At 37.3% G+C, this 20,441-nt stretch overlaps 1 protein-coding gene across 2 annotated transcripts; it reads right to left on the bottom strand.

The window, feature by feature from the left end:
• Positions 1 to 632: 632 nt before the first annotated feature.
• Positions 633 to 19,853, bottom strand: tbc1d8b (TBC1 domain family member 8B). 2 transcript variants are annotated; one of them, XM_081367150.1, is made up of 21 exons: positions 19,544 to 19,809; positions 14,902 to 15,012; positions 14,673 to 14,791; positions 14,318 to 14,540; positions 12,739 to 12,979; positions 12,452 to 12,659; positions 11,811 to 11,978; positions 11,461 to 11,562; positions 10,810 to 10,960; positions 10,479 to 10,693; positions 9,579 to 9,696; positions 8,362 to 8,647; positions 7,882 to 8,008; positions 7,505 to 7,603; positions 6,609 to 6,677; positions 6,235 to 6,475; positions 6,051 to 6,116; positions 5,156 to 5,236; positions 4,779 to 4,820; positions 4,362 to 4,459; positions 633 to 2,987 (listed from the first exon to the last, which is right to left on the bottom strand). In XM_081367150.1, exons 1-21 carry the CDS (start codon positions 19,668 to 19,670, stop codon positions 2,421 to 2,423), a joined length of 3,459 nt encoding a protein of 1,152 aa, XP_081223276.1. In that variant the 5' UTR covers positions 19,671 to 19,809; the 3' UTR covers positions 633 to 2,420. The 2 variants fall into 2 exon arrangements, with proteins under 2 accessions (XP_081223276.1, XP_081223277.1); XM_081367151.1 differs by lacking the exon at positions 5,156 to 5,236 and having other exon boundaries at positions 19,544 to 19,853.
• Positions 19,854 to 20,441: the final 588 nt, after the last annotated feature.

A 20,441-nucleotide genomic window follows, 5' to 3' on the forward strand; every position in this document is an offset into this window, starting at 1 on the left:
ACCAGAGACAGACTTTCCCTCAGAGGGAGAGTACAACCTCTGCTTAAAATTGACATGAAATGCAAATTCACCCCATCTATTTTCTAAATGTATGTTTTGTATGTGAATGTTTTATCCATGCATATGTTTATTATTATAATTATAATTATCACTGACCTGACCTCATAATTACTACAGTCAGAATATTATAACTTTATATCATAACTTATTTATTTAGCTTAATCCATCCACAATCGACTGCAAGTTCACATTTATTTTTGAGTGCAAAGCCCACATCTCAAAATCCAATTCAACAGCCAAAAAATAGAACCAAATCAGTTACACTCGGATGTACGTCACAACTTGGAAGAGTCTTAACTGCTGTTGCATTGCGACTTGAGGATCATTGAGATCAGAGGCCGTTCTAGTCAATGTAGGGGTCATAGGACATGATGTCAAGCTGTGCCAACATGGACTTCATAAATTATGTAACATTCCTCATGTAACCTCTCAAAGGCAGCTGAAGCAGATCACAGCAGGGACCTGTCTGCATGTCTGCAGTTGGGATCGATCACTCTATTGACAGCACTGTAGACGTCCTGCATACATTGTTCTCATTTTACCAGGAGGCTTAAAGAAAAATAGACATGGGAGATGTTTTCTTCATACATTTTATTTTATCATTAAATTTTCATTATGTGACAGAGTTTATGAGGCACAAACAGTTTGTAACAAAGAAAAAACTTTTAGACAAAGAAAAAAAAAATCGAATCAAAATGACCACACTATTACCCCGCAGAACATGAAGTGAACATCAAATGTTCAGTATGAACAGCAAGAGAGTGACTTGGAGAAGATGTAACACTAATAATTTAACTTTCAATTCAACTCCATCTGCAAAGTCCAGAGCGGGTTACTATGGAATTGGAGGTTTGTGTGCAAGAAAGCAAAACTAAAACAGCATTTTCCTTAGATGAACAACCAAACAAATATAAAATACGCACTATGGCTTCCTTGTCTTAGGGCGCCTTTTAGCTTTAGAAGAACATAATTACTTCATTAAACATTGAACAAAAACGTGTTTAGCTGGTATAGACCTGACATAGCTTTAAACAGAATAACCACAAAACATCAACTTCCCTTTTTGCATTCATCACAAGCTCTCAACATTTACACAAAGCTGAAAATTAAGAACAATTCTGCATATTCATTGGTCCATTTTAAGCATCATACAACATATTTTACTTACGATTGGACTCATCACTTAGTGTTTCTTACAGGTTTGATTATGTGAACTCTGACAGAAAAATTACTGTGCATATCATTTACAGCGCAATAGTTGTACATATTTTTCTTGCCAAAGCATTTCCGTATGTTCTGTATGAGATTTTTTAATCTGTAAAATAATGGCAGAAAATATCCTTGTTTTATGACAAAATTTGCATTATTTGGAAACAAATCTTATAAATGGTTGCGATAAATGTTTACAAATCAATAAGAGGAATGATGAAATAGGTTTCGTTAAATGGAAGCACTTGTGATATTCGTATCCGTGAAGACCTGAATCAAAAACTAATAAGGCATAAACCACAGATTCCGGTTTGTAGACACAAACACATTCAGTGAATCAGAATTAAACAGCTATGATCTGGATTCCTAATACAGACCTTCAATGCGATGGATATAAACTGCGGACTAAACTCTGCCTCCTGATTGGCATAAGCCCATTTTTGGGATTTCCTAATCAAGCCTCTCAAAAAAGAACAACAATTTCATTTCATGGAGCATTTTAGTAGGGTAAGTAATGTCAGGTGACATGTTTAATGGACTGAGATATTTTGAACGAATTCTCAAACAACATAGTTTGTCAGCAGTTCAACAGCATAGCACTTTGATTTCCCTTAGAATTATCCCACTTTTTGTGGTTTTACATGTGCTTACGTGAATTAGGTCAGGCTGGGAATGAGAGCTGGAGGAATAGGTAACTTAAATAAATAAAGAAGGCAAAGCCTTTTCATGCCATCATCCCAAATCACAGGTGCCATTTATATTATCATTTAGAATATAATACCTCATTCAGTTCTCTATATTACATCATAATACCGTCATCTACATTATATCACCTGTCCTCTATATTACATGAATAACATCTAACACTAATCATTTATTTGACATTAAATAACCTCATACCCGTTGTACTTCTTTCCTAAAACTATACAATCTGAATCATTTTATACCTCAATTCTTTTTTTTTTTTGTCCCTCTGACCTGCATATGTGCATTTGTATTTAAATTAAACGATTTCCTCATCTTTAACAGACATAGAAGTGTTTCACAAACACTGACCTGTAGAGGTTGCACAGAGTAAGAGAAAGAGAGGAGGAGGAAGGGCTTATGGCTTTTAGGGCAGTGTTTTGCTGTGATTGCTCTGAAATAGTGTTTTAGTGTGCGTCTTTAAGCTGGTTTTTACGTGCGTGTGCGATCAGAGCGTTTGTGTCAATAGCCCGTTCAAAGAAGCGAACGACAGACGGTTCATTCAGGAGAGATGCGAGAATCTGCTCGAAGGAGAAACTCCAGTCCCCATCTCTGACCGTGGAGGGTGAGCTGGGTATGTCTGTTGGTGTGTCCAACGCAGGGCTGCTGGTTCCGGTGGGACTGCTGGTGGGCGTAGAAGGGCGCGAAGTTGAGTTTGGGGTAATGTCAGAACGGGACGGGACGGTTTCATGTTGACTGACCGGAGACTCAGTGTGGTCCTGGGTGCCTTCACCCTCAGCGATGGTCTCTGCCTCAGGGCTGGTCGGTAATGTTGGGGAGGTCTCTGTCTGAGCCGTGCTGGTGGGTGTATTTTGGGGTGTTTTTTGTGGGCTGCTCTGCTGTAGCTTCCGCCCCACCTCCTCCATGCGCAACAGAAGACTGGTCACTCGCGCCACGGCGCGGTACAGACTCTCCTCCTCCTCATCACCGTGGAACACACCATACAGAGTCTTCGTCAAACGAATAAACTGCACCTGGAACAAATACAGTCTATTTAATTGATTTGAACTGCATTTACATGGCTTCACATTAATCACAACAAATATGTTCAGCAATGGGCAACATTCCTATTACACTTCAATAAGATAAGTCTAAACTTAAGTTCGAGGGCAAGAACAAGTTGTGCGTTCAGGACAAAGAACAGCGAGACTCACAGACTATGCCAGAGAACAGGAATAGAACCGCACTGAACAATGTTAGTCAGTAGAGAATGGACACTGTTGACACAATTGTCAAAACACCTCAATGTATTTGTGGAATCAAGGACTAAGCAAACCAGGTGCTGTACTCAAATTAGCATGAGAAACCGTCTTGATGTCCCAAATTCATTTCAGAGATGATATACTCATATTCCAATAAAAAAATATGTATATATTCCTATTTTAATAGTACACTTACAGTATTTGTTTAACACTACATTCATTTAATAGTTTTTAATATATATTATTATTATTTACATACACTGCCTTTTCAAAAGTTTTTTTTAAATTAATACATTTATTCTACAAGGAAAAAGGAAAAGTAAAGAATACAAAAAAAATATTCTCATCATACTTTCTAAATATATTTATAAAAAAATGTATCCCAGTTTCCACAAATATATTAAGCAGCAAAATATTTATAACAATGATAACAATAAGAAATGTTTCTTAAACACTAAATCAGCATATCAGAATGATTCTTGAAGGATCATGTGACACTGAAGACTGGAGTAATGATGCCATCACAGGAATAAATTACATTTATTTTTTATAGAATAAAAGTTATTTTAAATGGTAATCATATTTCCACAATATTACTGATTTACTGTATTTGATCAAATAAATGCAGATTTGCTGCATATATACATATATATATATATATATATATATATATATATATATATATATACACACACACACACACACACACACACACACACACACACACACACACACACACACACACACACACACACACACACACACAAATAAAATAAAATCTTGAACCAAATAAAACAATTTAATCAAATGAATCTGACTACCCAAACTTCCCAACACTATATATGAGAAAGAGGGAACTTTATGAGAGAATATTTGATTATTGCCTTCGCTCAGCTTTCAGACGATGTGCACAAACAATGTTAAAACAACAAGGTAAACACTGGACAGTTAATAGCGATGCTATGCAGTGCATAAAGTGGAAAATCTCAGCATCACACAGAAAAAGTTAACAGATAATGTTCAGTCATTATTAAATGGCTGGATAATGCCATTTAATACCATTGATTTTTTCCTTTTTCCTGCACAAAGACATTGAGATTTATGTACCCATTAAATTCTTACCATGTTTCATTTTTGTGTGTGTACCTGATTAATTCTGGGCAGATCTTTAATATTTTCATCTCTCCGCTGCAAGTCTTCCTGCCACTGTTTCAGATATTCTTGCAGATCTACTTTAGCACGACCTGAAGGGCAAAATACATCCGATTTTTATACATTAAAATTGATTGGTTGATCGCAGCATTCTGTGGTAAAATATTTTTGTATAGTATACTCATTTGACGTTTCTGTCTGCCAACCAATCTCTTTCCTTTCACATAATCCAATCATTTCAACTCAAATCAATATGTTCTGCCCATCCATTTATTTGGTAAGTAGTCAAGTAAAAATGCAGTCATTTGTTTTTTGCACAGTGACCCTGACCACCCTGTTATGGTTTATTTTGTGATATTGTTTGATATGATGGTGGAGAACATGATTATATGACATGGATGAATACTCCACCTCTCTCTGGACATTTTCTGATCACTCCATCCTCTGCAGAGTCTACAAGGAAAAGAGGAGAAATTGTAAAGTCCACAAAACAACGACACTCACACATTAATGAACATAATACATGCATACATAGAGACATATTTTATAAGCTTTTTTTAGGGTGGGCAGGGATTTAAGCTTCTGCTTCTTGATAAAAGAAATGAAACTTTTTTGATGTTAGCTGATTAGTTCCTCTTAAGCACAAATAAAAAATTCTACACACAACACACAAACATGAAAATAACACATAAGCACACAAAATATATCACAAACATTATAACACACCCAGAAGAAAGAAGAAAGAGTAAAAAGAAAGGCATGAGCCACAGAAAGGAGTGAAAGCTGACCAGAAAGACGAGTGGAGAAAGAGTGATCTTCAGCTGGAGGAAAAAATCTAGACGACGGTAAAATCTTACACTCCTGGGTCCCTGAAGAAACACAAAATATGAATATATGCAGAAACACACATTCTTCTATTTTTTTTTGCACTGGTAAAAAAAATTGCCATGATCTGTTGTAAGTTATGGACAAATCTGCACTTATCAAAATGGCCTATTTTTTTTTTTAAGGCGCCCAATTACATCAAGATTGATGGGGATTTAGAAAGTGGTATTATCTTCGTTGTTATAAAACCAGGCGAGTAATCCAAAGGTTATTGGCTCATATTACACAGGTCCCATATCACTATTATGGCCTTCTTAGACTAGAAGAACTGCTGCCATTGCTGTTTAAGTTCCTTTGGATGAGAAAGTGTCCAATAACTAACTAACTTACTAACTAACTAACTAACTAACTGTTTACAAATAAAAAAGTAAAATGAGGGGATGTAGAGAGGTTAGATATATAGATTATACAGGGTTACAGAGGAGTCAGATACTGTATATAGATTAAACAGGGTTATAGAGGGGTTAGATGACATATAGATTATATATCTGACCCAACTATTACCCTGTATAGATTATAAAAAGTTATTGAGGGGTGAGACTTCTAGATTATACAGGGTTATAAAGGGGCAAGACATACAGATTATACAGGGTTATACATGGGTCAGATATATAGATAATTAAGGGTTACTGAGGTATAAGATATACAAATTGCATAAGTTCATAAAGGGGACAGATATAAAGAGATGAATCTATAAAATTATACAAATCATTGCACAATCATATACATACATAGCCATATCATTATGTTCACACTAAACATTATAGCACAGTGGCAGAGATCAGAGAATTAATTTACCTGGTTGAAGGTGTAGTTTGAAGAGAAGTTTTAGTTTTTCAGTGAATGATCGGTTGTATAAGATATCTGCAACACACACACACACACACACACACACACACACTTGAATGAATCTGACAGATTGGAAAGCAAGCTGCTATGTACTGAGGTGAAAGGTCAAAGGGCAGAATTAGGCTCCTCTTACCCAGACCGCATATGAATTCTTTAAAGGTCACAAGTCCATCTCCATTCTCGTCCAGAATATGAAAGGCTGATCTTGCCAGCGAGCATGCGTGCGTTTGTGTGGTCCATGGCAGCAGGAGGTTAAACAGGCTACTAAACTGGGACTGATCCAGCTGATACTGGTCCAGATATGGAAGGCTTGGGTCATGGTTCTGTAGGGCAGGACTACACACTGACCAGTAACAGCTCACAAAGTGCTGCCTCTGCAACACACAGACATAGACAATAAATATCCATATGCCCACACTCACACATACGCAACAAAAGACACACAAGCACACACAGTTCATGTGGCAGTGGCCGTATTTTGAGGCCTTTATGTACTGAAAAACTCACCTTAAAAAGCAAGTAGAGCTCGTCCAGCTGAGCAGCACGGAACTTCACACCTTGAGCAACAACACGCAACTGCAGAAAAAAAATGACGGACTATTAAACAATTTACCAGGGACAATAAACTTTACTGCCACTGTATGCAAGCAATGTGTAAAAAAGAAAGTATGCAGATTACACCACATTCCAAAGTCCAAAAATACAATACAGCAATACTGAGAACTATCATTACAATTTAAAATAATTGTTTTCTATTTTTATATATCTTAAAATGTAATTTATTCCTGTCATGTGAAAGCTGAATTGTCAGGAGCCATTACTCTTACACAGTCTTCAGTGTCACATGATACCTCACAAATCACAGAACCCAAATCAAAGAACAGAAAGAGCACTTATTTGAAACACAAATATTTTTTAACATTATAAATGCATTTACTGTCTCTTTTGATCAATTGAATGCATCCTTGCTAAATAGATTCATCAAATCTTACTGATCAAAATCTAATTTGCCATGAAATTAATGAATGTAGTTTTATAATGCATTTTTGTTTCTTTATTTTCATATATTTTAAATATCTATATTTATATAAAGATTTATATATTATATTATATAATATTATATTATAAGTGCCATCTGAAATTTTCTTCTAGAATGATAATTTTTATCAAGCTCGTATATTTAAGTTCAGTAAATTCACTTAAATGGCAATGAAAATTACCTATTAATTGTCATTTAAGTGAAATCACTTAACTTAAATATACAAGCTTGATAAAAATTATCATTCTAGAAGAAAATTTCAGATGGCACTTAACGTTAGAGGCTTCTGCATCTGAACTCTTCATATATATATATATTATATATGGACTGCAAAGGAATAAGGTTCACACACATTTGTACTTACTACATTTTGTTTTGTTGTGTCCTCTAATGTCTGAATGACACAAAGCTTGTTCTTCTTCCGCATGTTTTCCACTTCCTCTGTTCGAATGTCTCCATATTTCTGAAACAAAGACGCCTCATTATTATGTCTGTTTCAGGCCTGTCAGAGGAGGGTTTTCGTCATTCCGTCCACACAAAATTTACACAAAACTATAAGATCTGTCAACCTGAGTACAGGTGTTAATTGTCAAAAGTATTAACAAAGACATTACATTTAATCATTTAGCAGACGCTTTTATCCAAAGTGACTTACAAATGAGACATTCCTAACATGTATTTTTTTCTTTGCACAGACAGATTTTAATGTTCACTACAGTGTATTAAAGTGTGCAGATTTACCTCGTACGCCTCTTTGATGAGATCACAGATGTCAACCTTTTGTATTGATTTGTCGTTGGTTGTTGCAGATGCCTGCTGCACGGTAGCTGGTAGAGGACTGTCTTTATTTGTGACATTGTCAAAAAACCTGAAGGATAAGATCAAATATGAAGACAGATCGAGTTTGTAAATATAAAAATCCACTGCAAAAACCAAAGATGCTCTTTACAATTAAACAGCAGCTTGTCATCCAAAGACACTCTGTAGGTTCGGTCATCCTGATCTTGGCTGAATGAATTACCGGTACACAGCATGGACAAAAGATCCATGTAGAAGTAGTGGTGGTAATAATAAACATACATGCAAATTGACTGACAGTGGTCAACCTCTACTATAAAATGCTCACCACACAAATGACAGGCCACACAAATAAAAGGAACTGATAGAAGGAACAATCCAGCTCGCTACTCACAAGCTTGGCTTTTATAAAACGACAATCACCTGTTGAGGACTGTGACAGCTTCTGCGTCGTCATGGCAACAAAGCAGATTGTCCATATTGTAGTCGAGCACAGCAAGGCCAAGCTGCAGAATGGCTTTGATTCCATCATAAAAGAAGCAATCGACAACATTCACAGCACTCTCAATTGGCAGTACACTGATAAAGAGAGTCAGGAACCATGACAACGACACTGACGAGAAGAACGACAGGTCTGTCATGTGTTCGGTCAGCTGGGTTAGATGCTCACGGATCAATTCCTCGAACACGGCTTGGTCCACCAAGGCACCTGGAAAACATACACACGGAGACTTGAATAATACTGTAAGCAGGGCCATAGCTAGAGGATTCGGGACCCCCTGAAAAAACATTGAAGTGGGCCCCCACCACCCTCCACCAATATCATATACTGTACAATAGATGAGCATGGAGGCCCACATATATAGAAGATGGTGATGTTGTTGTAAAACCTTTATTTTAAAAGTTAAATGTTTATATAAAAACTAACAAAAAGCAAGAAATTGTTAAATAATAATAAAACATAATGATAAAAAGTAATGGCAAAATAATGTCCCCCCCCCCCCATCAGTCTGTTATAATTCATAAATCAAAAAGTAAACATTTAGAAACTGACAAGAATGCAGTCAAAGTCTTATTTTTTAATAAAGATAATATGGAAGTTCATCTTCCACCAAGTTCATCGTTAACTTTACGCAGCTGCCGCCTCAACTCTGATTGGTTCTGTTCACGAGCTGGGGTGGGACTTGCAATTTTATTGGGTCCATCTGATGTTTGTCACAGACTGAATAATTATTAAATACTTTAGATCGGACTAAACCATTTTTAGGGAGGTAAGAGAAGTATATTCTCTTATTTGGAAAAAAATATTAAACCAAATTGCATGTTTTTGTGGTTTTCATTTAAATCTCAGGCATACAACTAATATAAATATTATAATTATTCATGCAACAGGGGCCTATATAGTATAATTGCTGGATTTAATTGTCACCACCTTTCACCCCACTAGCGACGGCCCTGACTGTAAGCAAAAATAAACATTTGATAATTGTAGAGCACACCTCAACAAAGCTCAGTAATAATAATTCACTTCAGTTGTGAGGGCAAGTAATTACGACACCTTTGGCAACCTGCAAATTTATGAAGATTATTCAATGACATTCTGGGTATGAGATGTGTATAACCAGCTCTCACACACATACCAATAATTCTGCGATTGAAGTAGTCTGGGAGCATTCGTTCACACACAGCAACCAGCAGCCAGAAGGCCTCTTCCTCTTTAGCATACAGCAACAACACAGACGTCAGGATATTCATCGCCTGGACAGACCGACATATAAACATTGAGTGAGAATATATACATCTTCTAAAGCTAAATGATGTTATAATATTTTAATAATCTGACTTCTTACAAATAAAAAACGTAGTCACAATATCTTTCAAATGCATAGACTTCACTTTGCATATTTTCCATGATTATACTTTGCATAGACAAAGTGTTGGATTAACAAAACATTTATATTCCATGTCATTCCTGTTTTGCACACAAAAATGTTTATATGAGGCTCCATAGTTCATGTGATGTCCTTTATTACCATAGATTTAGCTGTTTCTCATTTTTCTCTTGTTTTGTTAAATATCTGATTTAATATCAAATATTGGTGCAATGTGCAATAAAAAATCTTTTTGTGCTAATGTTTATGTGCATGGTAATGAATAATTGTGTTTGTGATAGTCTGGCAGACAATGCTCTATTGCTGTGCAAAAGCAGGATGTTGCGCACAGACATACACCATCATAAGGTCTGCTCCCCTTTGAAGCTACAACCGGTCACTTAAACACGACACGAACATCTAACAGACATTTAACATTTGCTAAGTGAATATTTCAAAAAATTCTATGCCATGAAAACACTAGACCATTACAAACCTGTATGACTCTCTGAGATTGTGCAGTCAATCAATCAGAGTGCAACTTGATGGCTTTGAAAAAGCTTTTAAAAAAGATTTGTGCACAAGAAGCATCGGATGTCCTGTGAACTGTACCATCTGATGCTGAGACCATGTGTGAAGACTAAATGAAAGAGTCACGTGTGCGTATACCTGGCAGTAGCCGATTTTGGGGTTGCGGTGAGCATAGGCAGTCAGGACGCGGCGAAGGGCCGAGATTCCTGTGTCACTCTGGAATGCTGGGTGTTCTGGGAGAGAGCGATGCAGATCTCTCTCAATCTCATCACATGCGAGTGAGCTGCTGCCCATGCACTCCTCCAGCAGGCGCCCGTAGTACCCAGGGTGAGAGGTCATGTCATGCACTGCACCTATAACACAAGCAAACATATATGTACAAACTGCAGCACAGACCTACTGTGCATACACACACACACACACACACACACACACACACACACACACACACACACACACACACACACACCTGAGAATAGCATCCACAGTTCTCCTCTGAGAGTCTCTGGAACTCCTCGTACAATGAGATCACGTGTTTTTTTGGTGCAAAACATTCCGGTTCCACGGCCATATTCAGCGAAGTGGATCTGCCACGACTGCTCCTTCATTCGCTCCTTCAGCTGTCAACAGTGGGATCAAAAGTTTGGGTCTGTAAGATTTTTTAAGGATTTTAAAAAAGAAGTCTTTTATGCTCATAAAGGATGCATTTATTTAATCAAAAATACTGTTTTCTATTTTAATAAAAATGTTCTTGTGATGCCAAAGCTGAATAATTGCTCCAATTTTCAGTGTCACATGATCCGTCAGAAGTCTTTCTAATATGCTGATTTGTTGCTCAAGAAACATTTCCAATTATCATCAATGTTAAAAACAGTTGTTGCTTAACATTTTTGTGGAATCTATGATACATGTTTTCAGAATTCCCTAATGAATAGAAAACGTATTTACTGTCACTGTTGATCAATTTAATGTGTCCTCACTGAGTAAATATATTCAATTCTTTCAAAACAAAAATAAAATCTAATCCCAAGCCTTTGAATGTTAGTGTATACCGCCTGCTTTGATTCCATAAATCCTTCTTTACTTAACTAACGTTACACCAATATTGCAATAAGGTTACCATTTTGGGGTCAAGGTTTTCCGCATCGTGTGGATGAAAGACGTTCATGAGAGCTTCCGTGCTGACGGCTTGACTTTGCCCCACCATCACACCCTCCTCATCCTCGGAGAGAAAGACACACACATACAGATTAGTGTCCAATAAGAATCCTCTGGGATTTGTACAGTTTTTTTTTCTTCTTCTTTACAAAATCATGCCATGAAATATGGGATACTTTTAATTTGAGACTGCCTGTGACATTTTTAATTGCTATGGAATATATATAATAATGGTATTATCATGGTAAGATATGGTAAGGTTAGGTAACACATAATTTCTTTATATTAGTGGCTGTAGTGTAGAGGAATTACCGGATTACTGATACAATGCTGGGGGCTTCCTGCTGTGCCACACTTTCTGCGGATGGTGGCAGCAAGTCGCTCAAAATCCCGAACCTCAGAAAAACGCAAAGCTCTCTTGCCACGCAGACACACAGTCAGGGAACGACTACTGCGGTCTGGCAGCTCCACACTAAACACCTGCAGGCATACATTAATGCCATAAACACACAGAAATAAGCAAACACACTGATTACAAAACAAAACTTAGGAATTATGACTTTTTCAAAACTCCCCAGCCACAAAATATACTTGAACATCATTTCTATTGAAAATTATGTCATGTATATAAATAAATATATTTGTAATTACATATTTGTAATGTTAAAGTTGTAATTTAGTACATATAAAGTATAACTTTAAGTGTAATATATTATAACACACTACATAAATTCTAATCAAGTACTTCAAGTTATGTTAGTCAACATATCAAAATAAGTGTACTTCTCTAAAAGAAAATCAAAGTTAAACTTTTAACTTTAAACTTTTTTTATATATACTTTTAAGATTTGAAGTACATTACAAGTGCACATTCAACACAATTAAGCATACTTCTTTTTCTTCACAACGACAGATTTCTTATCAGTTTGCAGAAAAATTAGCAGCTTACGCACCTCCCATAGAGGTATAATGAGATGGCACTGAGACCCATCCTGGCTTGCAAAGCACAGATAGTTCTCAGAGACACAGATTTTTCCAAGCGCATTCACGTGGCTGAATGGAACCCAGAGGAAACTCTCGTACACTTCACAAAGGTTTTCCTCCTGTGGCAACCGGAAAAAAGCTCGGAATGACTGATTCCGTGCATGTATTTCCAGAGCCCTGTGAAGATTACAGTAGAGTCAGACATTGTTCAGTAAAAAAAACAAAGGTAACATTCAGAGGAATAAAACTAATGCACCTTTGCGTGATGTGAAGGGGGTTGGCAAGTGGATGTTCAGCATTAAATGTTTCTTTATCGAAGAACCGCACAATGGCGTAGTCGGCCAGCTGCTGCATGATCAGATAAGTCTGCTGGAGTCTCAGGAGCATCGAAAAGAAATGATCCTCTCCACGCACACGCACACGGATGCTTTCTGTCAACATCACGCTTGACGTACGTTCCAGACGGCTCACTTCATCCCAGGGATACACCCGTTTCACTAAACAAAGTAATGCACAAACCATGAATAATATAAGATTTTTCAACTGTAAAATGAGGAAACCACAGTATATGAAGTGCTTAATAGAGTAATATGTGACATATCTTGTCATAAAATCCTAAGGAGAAAGAAAGTCATACAGGTTTGGAATAACATAAGGATGAGTACATGATGACAGAATTTTCGTTTTTGCGTGAACTAACCCTTTAGGACTTTGCTATGTAAATGTCCTCAATTATGATTGGTTAACCTCTTTGCACGTGGAAAAATTGCCATTTCCAAGTTGCTAAATTGCTATGTAAACTTGGGTATAATAATGTAACTTAGTTACATGTTAATACAGGCCAGGGGTTCAGGGGGCCACAAGATGCTGAAAATAACAACCAATCATATTATTTGAGAAACAACATCTCTTGATGTGAAATGCTTTATATATTTCTCACACGTATAAATACACGGGTCTTCATATGAGAAAATACATTGCTGCTATTATATTTTAAGAAGTGGCTCCCTGGAAAAAGGATCATGTCATGCCCTGTTTACACCTTGTATTAAGATGCATTTTGGTTGATCGGATCACAAGTAGACCAGGAAGACACATTCCTGTTTACACCTGGTGCTTAATCCTTCTCTTTTGCCCACTTTTAACCACTTCTGTCATGATTTTATCAAGGGGACGGTCTATGGGCGGGTGAATGTATGGGCTTTTTTTTTAGATCTTTTAATGTAATGGACATAATAAGCTTGCACAATTTACATATGAACGCAAAAGGAGACGACGGAAAACATACGGAGAGCAGCAGCTTTGATTTCTGCTCTGACAACGCCGAACTCTGTTAATGCGTGTTAGAAATCAGGAATAGTGAGAGAACGTTGTGCTTGGTACGATTTCGTCTTCAAACCGAACTTGGGTCTTCAGCTGACAGTTTAAATCCGGTCTGGCTAGTGCGCTTGCCATAATTAGGTCAGTAGGCGGAGAGTAGGCGGCCTTTTGCGGCTGTTCGAACACATTCGACCACATGAAGTGTCCACACTATGAAAGCAATCTGGTTGAATGCGTTTTCGACTACCTCTGTAAGTGTTTGAAAGTGGACAAGCCCAAAACGCTTTAGACCCCATTTACACCTGTATTTAGCGTCATCCACTTGTGATCCAATCAACCAAAATGCATCTTAATATCAGGTGTAAACAGGGCCATAATATATGTGGGGCTTTAGCACAAACAGATTTAAAAAACACTTTGTTAATACATGCAATGTTTTAACATCGTGCCCTCATAAAATGGTACTGTAATAGAGCTTGTGGCATTATGTGTAAGCAGGACAGCATGTTTCTAACCCTCATTTCCCAGCATATAGGAGTAGAAACACAGGAAGTTGGTGCTGAGGTAGATCCAGCCCTGGTTTGGCACTCGTCCTCTCCAGTAGCTGCAAGAGAAATATGTCACGAGCTTCTCTTTCTGAGGCAAAACAAACAGACGTTCAAAGCGCAGAACTGCCTCCCGGAAGCGTTCGGGATCTTCCTCGTCATCTGCGGATGTGCCCTCCTCTGCTATCAGACCCTACACAAACAACATACCACCACTAAGGTCAACACAAGAGCAAATGCTGGGAATGATATCTAAAATACCACAAAACACAAAAACAGGCGGGAAAACATTCAAAGGTATATGGGAGCCAAATAACCCTCTCACCCTTATCTTTCCTTGGACAAAACTGGTGATGTCTTCACCAGAGTCAAACACAGAGAGAGTTCTAATGATGTTCTGCTGAAGCCAGTCCCAGTGCTGTGAGATCTCCTCTAAAGATGCTCCTGTACACACACACACACACACACACACACACACACACACACACACATTATATCAGGATCTGAATGAGCCCTCACATACACATTAACACTGTGTGTAGCATCTCTCTCACCACAGGCAATGATCCAGTACACCTGAGAGTCAGGCGTCTGGTGTAAAATGCGAAACGGGGCAACTTTGGCTGTAGAGTCAAAAACTGTGTCCAAAGTTCCAACCAGCAGGCCTAAAACAATGATGTAAAACAACAAACATAACATTATAAAAACATCTCCCTGAGCCTAAAACGTGGCTACATTTCTTAAAACCTGCAGTCTGAATTGCAACTGAATGTGGTCAGTTTTTCCATTTCAAATAACTGCTGTTCTTTTGAACCTTCTATTAATTGAAAAAGCCACAAAATATTAAGCAGCTGTTAAAAACAATGATAAAAAGAAATGTTTCTTGAGCACCAAGTCAGCATAATAAGGCCCATTCATACCATGACACGCCCACAAAAGATAACTATAAAATAATTATATTAGCATCCACACCCACGGATAATATTGTTGTATTTATTATAGGCACATGCTGCAGTTTTGTCATCTGCCGCTTTAAACACTAGTGCACATTAAAGCAGGACGGATTCTCATTGGTTGTCAATGTTTTTATCATTCATCAGCTGGAAAAAGTTTTTGTGAAAGTGATTCCAATAATATCTTTTTTAAAAAGCTATCTTTATATAGCTATAATTAATATATACTCTATTATATAGCTATAATGAAACTATATCGTTATCATTATAGCTATAGAATGATTTCTGAAAGATCATGTGACTTAATGACTAATGAAAATTCAGCTTTGCCATCACAGGAATAAATTGCATTTTAAAATATATTCTCATAAAGATATATAAAATATATAGCATAATATGAGGTTTAAATGGCACTAACTTTTTTGCAACAAAAATTCTGCTTTGCCATAACAGGAATAAATTATATTTTAAAATATATTCAAAAAGAGATATATAAAATACATAGAATAATATGAGGTTTGAATAGATTTACTTCTTGCAATGTCTCTACCGGGCAGAGGTGGGCACAAATACATCAAAAACTATTTTGTTACAAACTACAAATACTGGCTCATGAAATGTAACAAAATAAAATACAAAATACTGTTGTGAAAAATGTATTTAAATAAAATACAAGTAATTAGTATTTTGAAAATACAAAAATACTCCCACAATAATCTTAAGTCTTTTTTTATTACTGAAAGGTCAATAACACAAATAGTAGCAATAACACAAATATGTGAAATGTGTAAATTCAAAATGGCGAAGTAGCAAAATAAAAAAGGGAAAAAAAAACAGACCGAGAATTTGTCACAAAATCAAAATTCCATTTTAATCATAATATATATGATTAATCATATTAATCATAATATGTGTGGGTTTGTTTTACACACAAGACTCGAACTGCCCTGATCGCGTATGCCTTTTCCATAGTAGAATCGCACTGTGTGCGCAATTATTGAAAAACAATAGGATTGATGTAGCCTGACTTCGTCATACTCATATTCTAGGCAGAATGTGAGTCTGATACTGCTCCATAGGGCTTTGATTATGAGGCGTGTCTTAACCGAACCAAGAAAAAAAAAACTCTGCACTCAGTTGGATAGACCTACAACCAATCAGAGCAACGCAGTAAGTGAATTATGTTGAGCGACGCATAGTTGTCAACAGGGCTGCGTTCAGCCCCGACAAAACGTTGCACAATGTTTTTTAAACAGAAACGGTGATGCGTTGAACACCCTGTTCTGATGACGCAAGAGTTGCAACTATGGCAGCTGAGAAGGCCATTCTTTGTGTTCTTTGTGAAGAACAGTGTGTTCAACGCATCACCGTTTCTGTTTAAAAAACGTTGTGCAACGTTTTGTCGGGGCTGAACGCAGCCCTGACCGAACTTCCCGACCAAAAAATGTTGTGGGCGGGGTTCGGGCTGGCACCCAGGCTAGGATTGGTGATTATTTTATACAAAATCCGACGGAATATCAATATTTCTCATATGTAATACGTTTAAAAACATGTAAAACCTGCAGATGGATGTTATATTGTGAACGCTTGCTTAGCATGGAGATTTCAGTGGAGTTACAACAGACACGCTGTTTCATAATAGGTATGATGTCCTTTTATGAATGACAACACAGTGCATTGATCTCATAAGGCACACTTTTTTTCTCTATAATGCTGTTCAGTGTACAATATGTGTGTGTAGACTGTATATTTTTCACAAAACACTTTACCTTAAAGGGATAGTAAGTTCACCCAAAAAGGAAAATTCTGTCATCATTTACTTATCCGTATGTTGTCCTAAACCTGTATGAGTTTCTTTCTTCTGTTGAAATAAAAATAAGATATTTTGAAGAATGTTGGTAACCAGACAGTTGACGGAAGCCATTGAAAAATAAAATGGAAGTCAATGGCTAGGCTACTGTCAACTGTTTGATTACAGTCATTCTTCAAAATATCTTTTTTTGTGTGTTCAGCAGAAGAAGGAAACTCATACAGGTTTGAGACAATAAAAGGGTGACAAAAGTTTTATTTTTGGGTGAAGCAGCGCCACTTCTTTTCCTGTGTTCAAAACATAGACTGTAAAAAAATATGGACGTAGTCAGAGAATGTCTAATAGGAAGAGAATTGGCACTCTCTGCTTACTTCCGGGTTCTGGATTGGTTGCAGTAACACGTCTCTGTCCATGCGGGGGCGCTCGCGAGCGAGTGCAGAATGAATGGAGGTCTATGGCGAAATACCCCTCAAAACCCACTTTTCTCAGGATATAATTTTTTGTCTAGTAATTTGAATGTTGTATTCGAAAGGAGATGCAAAGAAATTACACATTGCTGGGTGTTCGATTTTTTTAGAGTCACTTATTTGGTTTAAAAAGTCTTTTAAAATGTCAATGACGTCAGAATGCTGACGTCATTAGCAGAATGCTAGCGTGTTATGGGCAACAACAACTCAACCTGTAAGAAATAGAAAAGAAATAAGTACTCGTTCATTCAACTTTCGACCTATAACCCATGTTGAACTTGCAAAACCTACAATAAAATCTGAGATTTCTCAACGGCATTTGGGTGAAAGAGACACATTTAGCCGTATAGCCCCATTGACTCCCATTCAGTCTGCACTCGCTCGCGATCACCCCCAGTGGAATTCTAATGGAACTGCAACCAAAATCAACACAATGGGGCTGAATAGGGAGTGCCAAGGCTCTCCGTAGACGGGCTCTGACGTAGTGTCCGTGACGTCACCCGTAGGGGTTCAAAACTCATTCACTTCTTGGAGGGAGCCCGGTCTACAGGGTGTCACGTGATTTTCGTGCATCTAACCTGGACATTGCCATTGCCAACATCAGACCGAAAATATGGCAAAATCATTTACTATGGTGATAAGCATATGGTGATTTTTCTTAAGTATTTAAGTATTTGAAATACTCTAAATACACTCCCTCAAAATATTTTGTTACAAACTACATTTTATTTTTTACACACCTGCAAAATACAAATTACAAAATACACTAAAGTAATTAAATACGTATTTAAAATACATTTAATTGAAATACTGCCCATGTCTGCTACCGGGGATGTTAGCAGGGACAAATTATTATATGATAGCCACTGCAAATATGTCCTCTCTGCACTGCTTCTACACACTGCTTCAGAAAGAAGCTGCTGTATTATGGCTCTTAGTCATGAAGCAAAGGTTTCCATGGTGATGAACTCCAAAATGGGAAAAAGTCACTAATAATTAGAGTAAAACCTACAATCAGCTCACCAACCATTCTGGCCATATGTTCCTCAGTACTGGAGGAGACTCCATGACAGTATGACTTTTATTATTAATCATTTATTTGTTTGTTAATAATATTAAACAGTTTTTTAAGCACCACTTCCAATGGCATAGCTGTGGTCCTGCTTGCATCTATCTTCTTTTATTTGTACATACTCTCGGTCAATTTGAAATGGTGGATCAATTATAAAAATAAAAAATAAAAACAACTCTGAATTATTAGTAGTCATTTTAGTAAGATTAGATATTGTACTGATATCACTAGAGCTTCCATGCGAGTGAACATAATTTCTCAAAACTTAAAAAACTGTTTATGTGTAAAACCGTTTTTATGTTAGCAAAAAAATAAATAATGAGTGCACCTTTCAACTAAACAATGTAAATTGGCTTAAAATAACACAAAACTTGCATATCACTGGCCTTCTTTCAGATGGACAACCTCAGTAAACAGTAAACACGCTGAATCCACCTGAAACCTAAATAACCTGACGTCACAGCATGACGCAACAACTGCTGTCAAAGATGAGATGAAGTCAGATCTACCTAAATATTCTCCGTATGAAACCCGTTTAGGCTTCAGGTTCTAAACATATAATGTCTGGAGGAATGTTGCATTTTTAAGTACCTTTACGCACACGGTCAGTTTACCGCAGTGGTGACGTCAGCAGCACTCAAAAGAGCACATCATCAGACCACTGATTGCGAAACTTGCAAAAAAACAAAAAAATATACCTTAACCCTTGACCTGTTGCAAGATGACTTTTGGTTAAAACAAAATCAATAGTTTGGGAAACCATTTGAGGTGTATCCTATAAGGTGTAACACCGTAAAAGACGTCCCACTTGGATACTTATTTAGCACAATTATTAAAGCATTACAGCCGTTCATGTTTAGAGCTTGCACGCGGATATCCGCGCGTTCGCGGTACCTGTCAATCCTCCGCTGTCCTCTCCGGATCCGCGTCTGCGCTGCAGCACGAAGTAATCGTTGGATTTCTCCGTCACCCATAATTTCAGCGCGTTTTTAAGAAGCACCTCTTCGGGTTTGAGCCACATGCTGGAATTCGTTTTCAGAAATACGCGTCCTCTTGCATGACACTCGGATCATCTCAAGCGCATACACCCATAGATTTGCGTGTTTGCTCTTGGACCGCTTTTCCCACGTCGACAGAAACTGAGCCAAAGACAGCGACACCGGCGCCAGTGGGATTGTAGTCTTCCACATCTGCCCCGCTGAGCAGAGGAGAGCGCTACCCTGAAAACTATCGACTACATTTCCCACAATCCCCGCTCAACCTCATGACTTTGTTTCAAATTATTTAAAGGGACAGCAACATTTGTTTACCAGGAGTTGTCACGATAGCGTTCTTACCTGGAACTAATTTCTACCATGCAGAAGAGTGTTTTGGACTAGGGGTGGGAATTGGAACGTATAATGATTCCGGGTTTCCCAATAACGATTCTTTAAGTAAGTTAGCTACTTTAAAAAAAATACAAAAATAAAGAAAGAAATGCAATTCTTGCAAAAGGTGAGTTTACTTTATTTAAGAGTTAAATATTGTTCAGTAATTGGCTCTAACTATATATATTGAATAAAAAAAAAAGTCTAAAAAAAATTGTGAAACACCACCGATTACAACACAACGTGTGTGATCTTCAACCGACCGACCGTTGTCATACAAAGTAGAACAGCCATGAATTACATGGCTTAAAGTCTCATATAAAACCGTAGTTCTTGGTGCTTTTCTTTAACGACAAAAGTAATTTTTAGCTCAGTAAGTGATTCAGATTTCTTTGATCCGCTCTGATTTGTGAATTGTTTTGGAT

Source organism: Scardinius erythrophthalmus, assembly GCF_964197995.2.
Source record: "Scardinius erythrophthalmus genome assembly, chromosome: 5".
NCBI lineage: Eukaryota > Metazoa > Chordata > Actinopteri > Cypriniformes > Leuciscidae > Scardinius > Scardinius erythrophthalmus.

Excerpts from the sequence above, each read along its gene's own strand:
- tbc1d8b (XM_081367150.1), bottom strand. The coding sequence starts at position 19,670 with ATGTGGCTCAAACCCGAAGAGGTGCTTCTTAAAAACGCGCTGAAATTA. Across the intron at positions 6,678-7,504 it reads ACACAACAAAACAAAATGTA|TTGCGTGTTGTTGCTCAAGG; the intron begins GTAAGTACAAAT and ends TTTTTTCTGCAG. Across the intron at positions 4,821-5,155 it reads TTTCTCCACTCGTCTTTCTG|ACTCTGCAGAGGATGGAGTG; the intron begins GTCAGCTTTCAC and ends TTTTCCTTGTAG.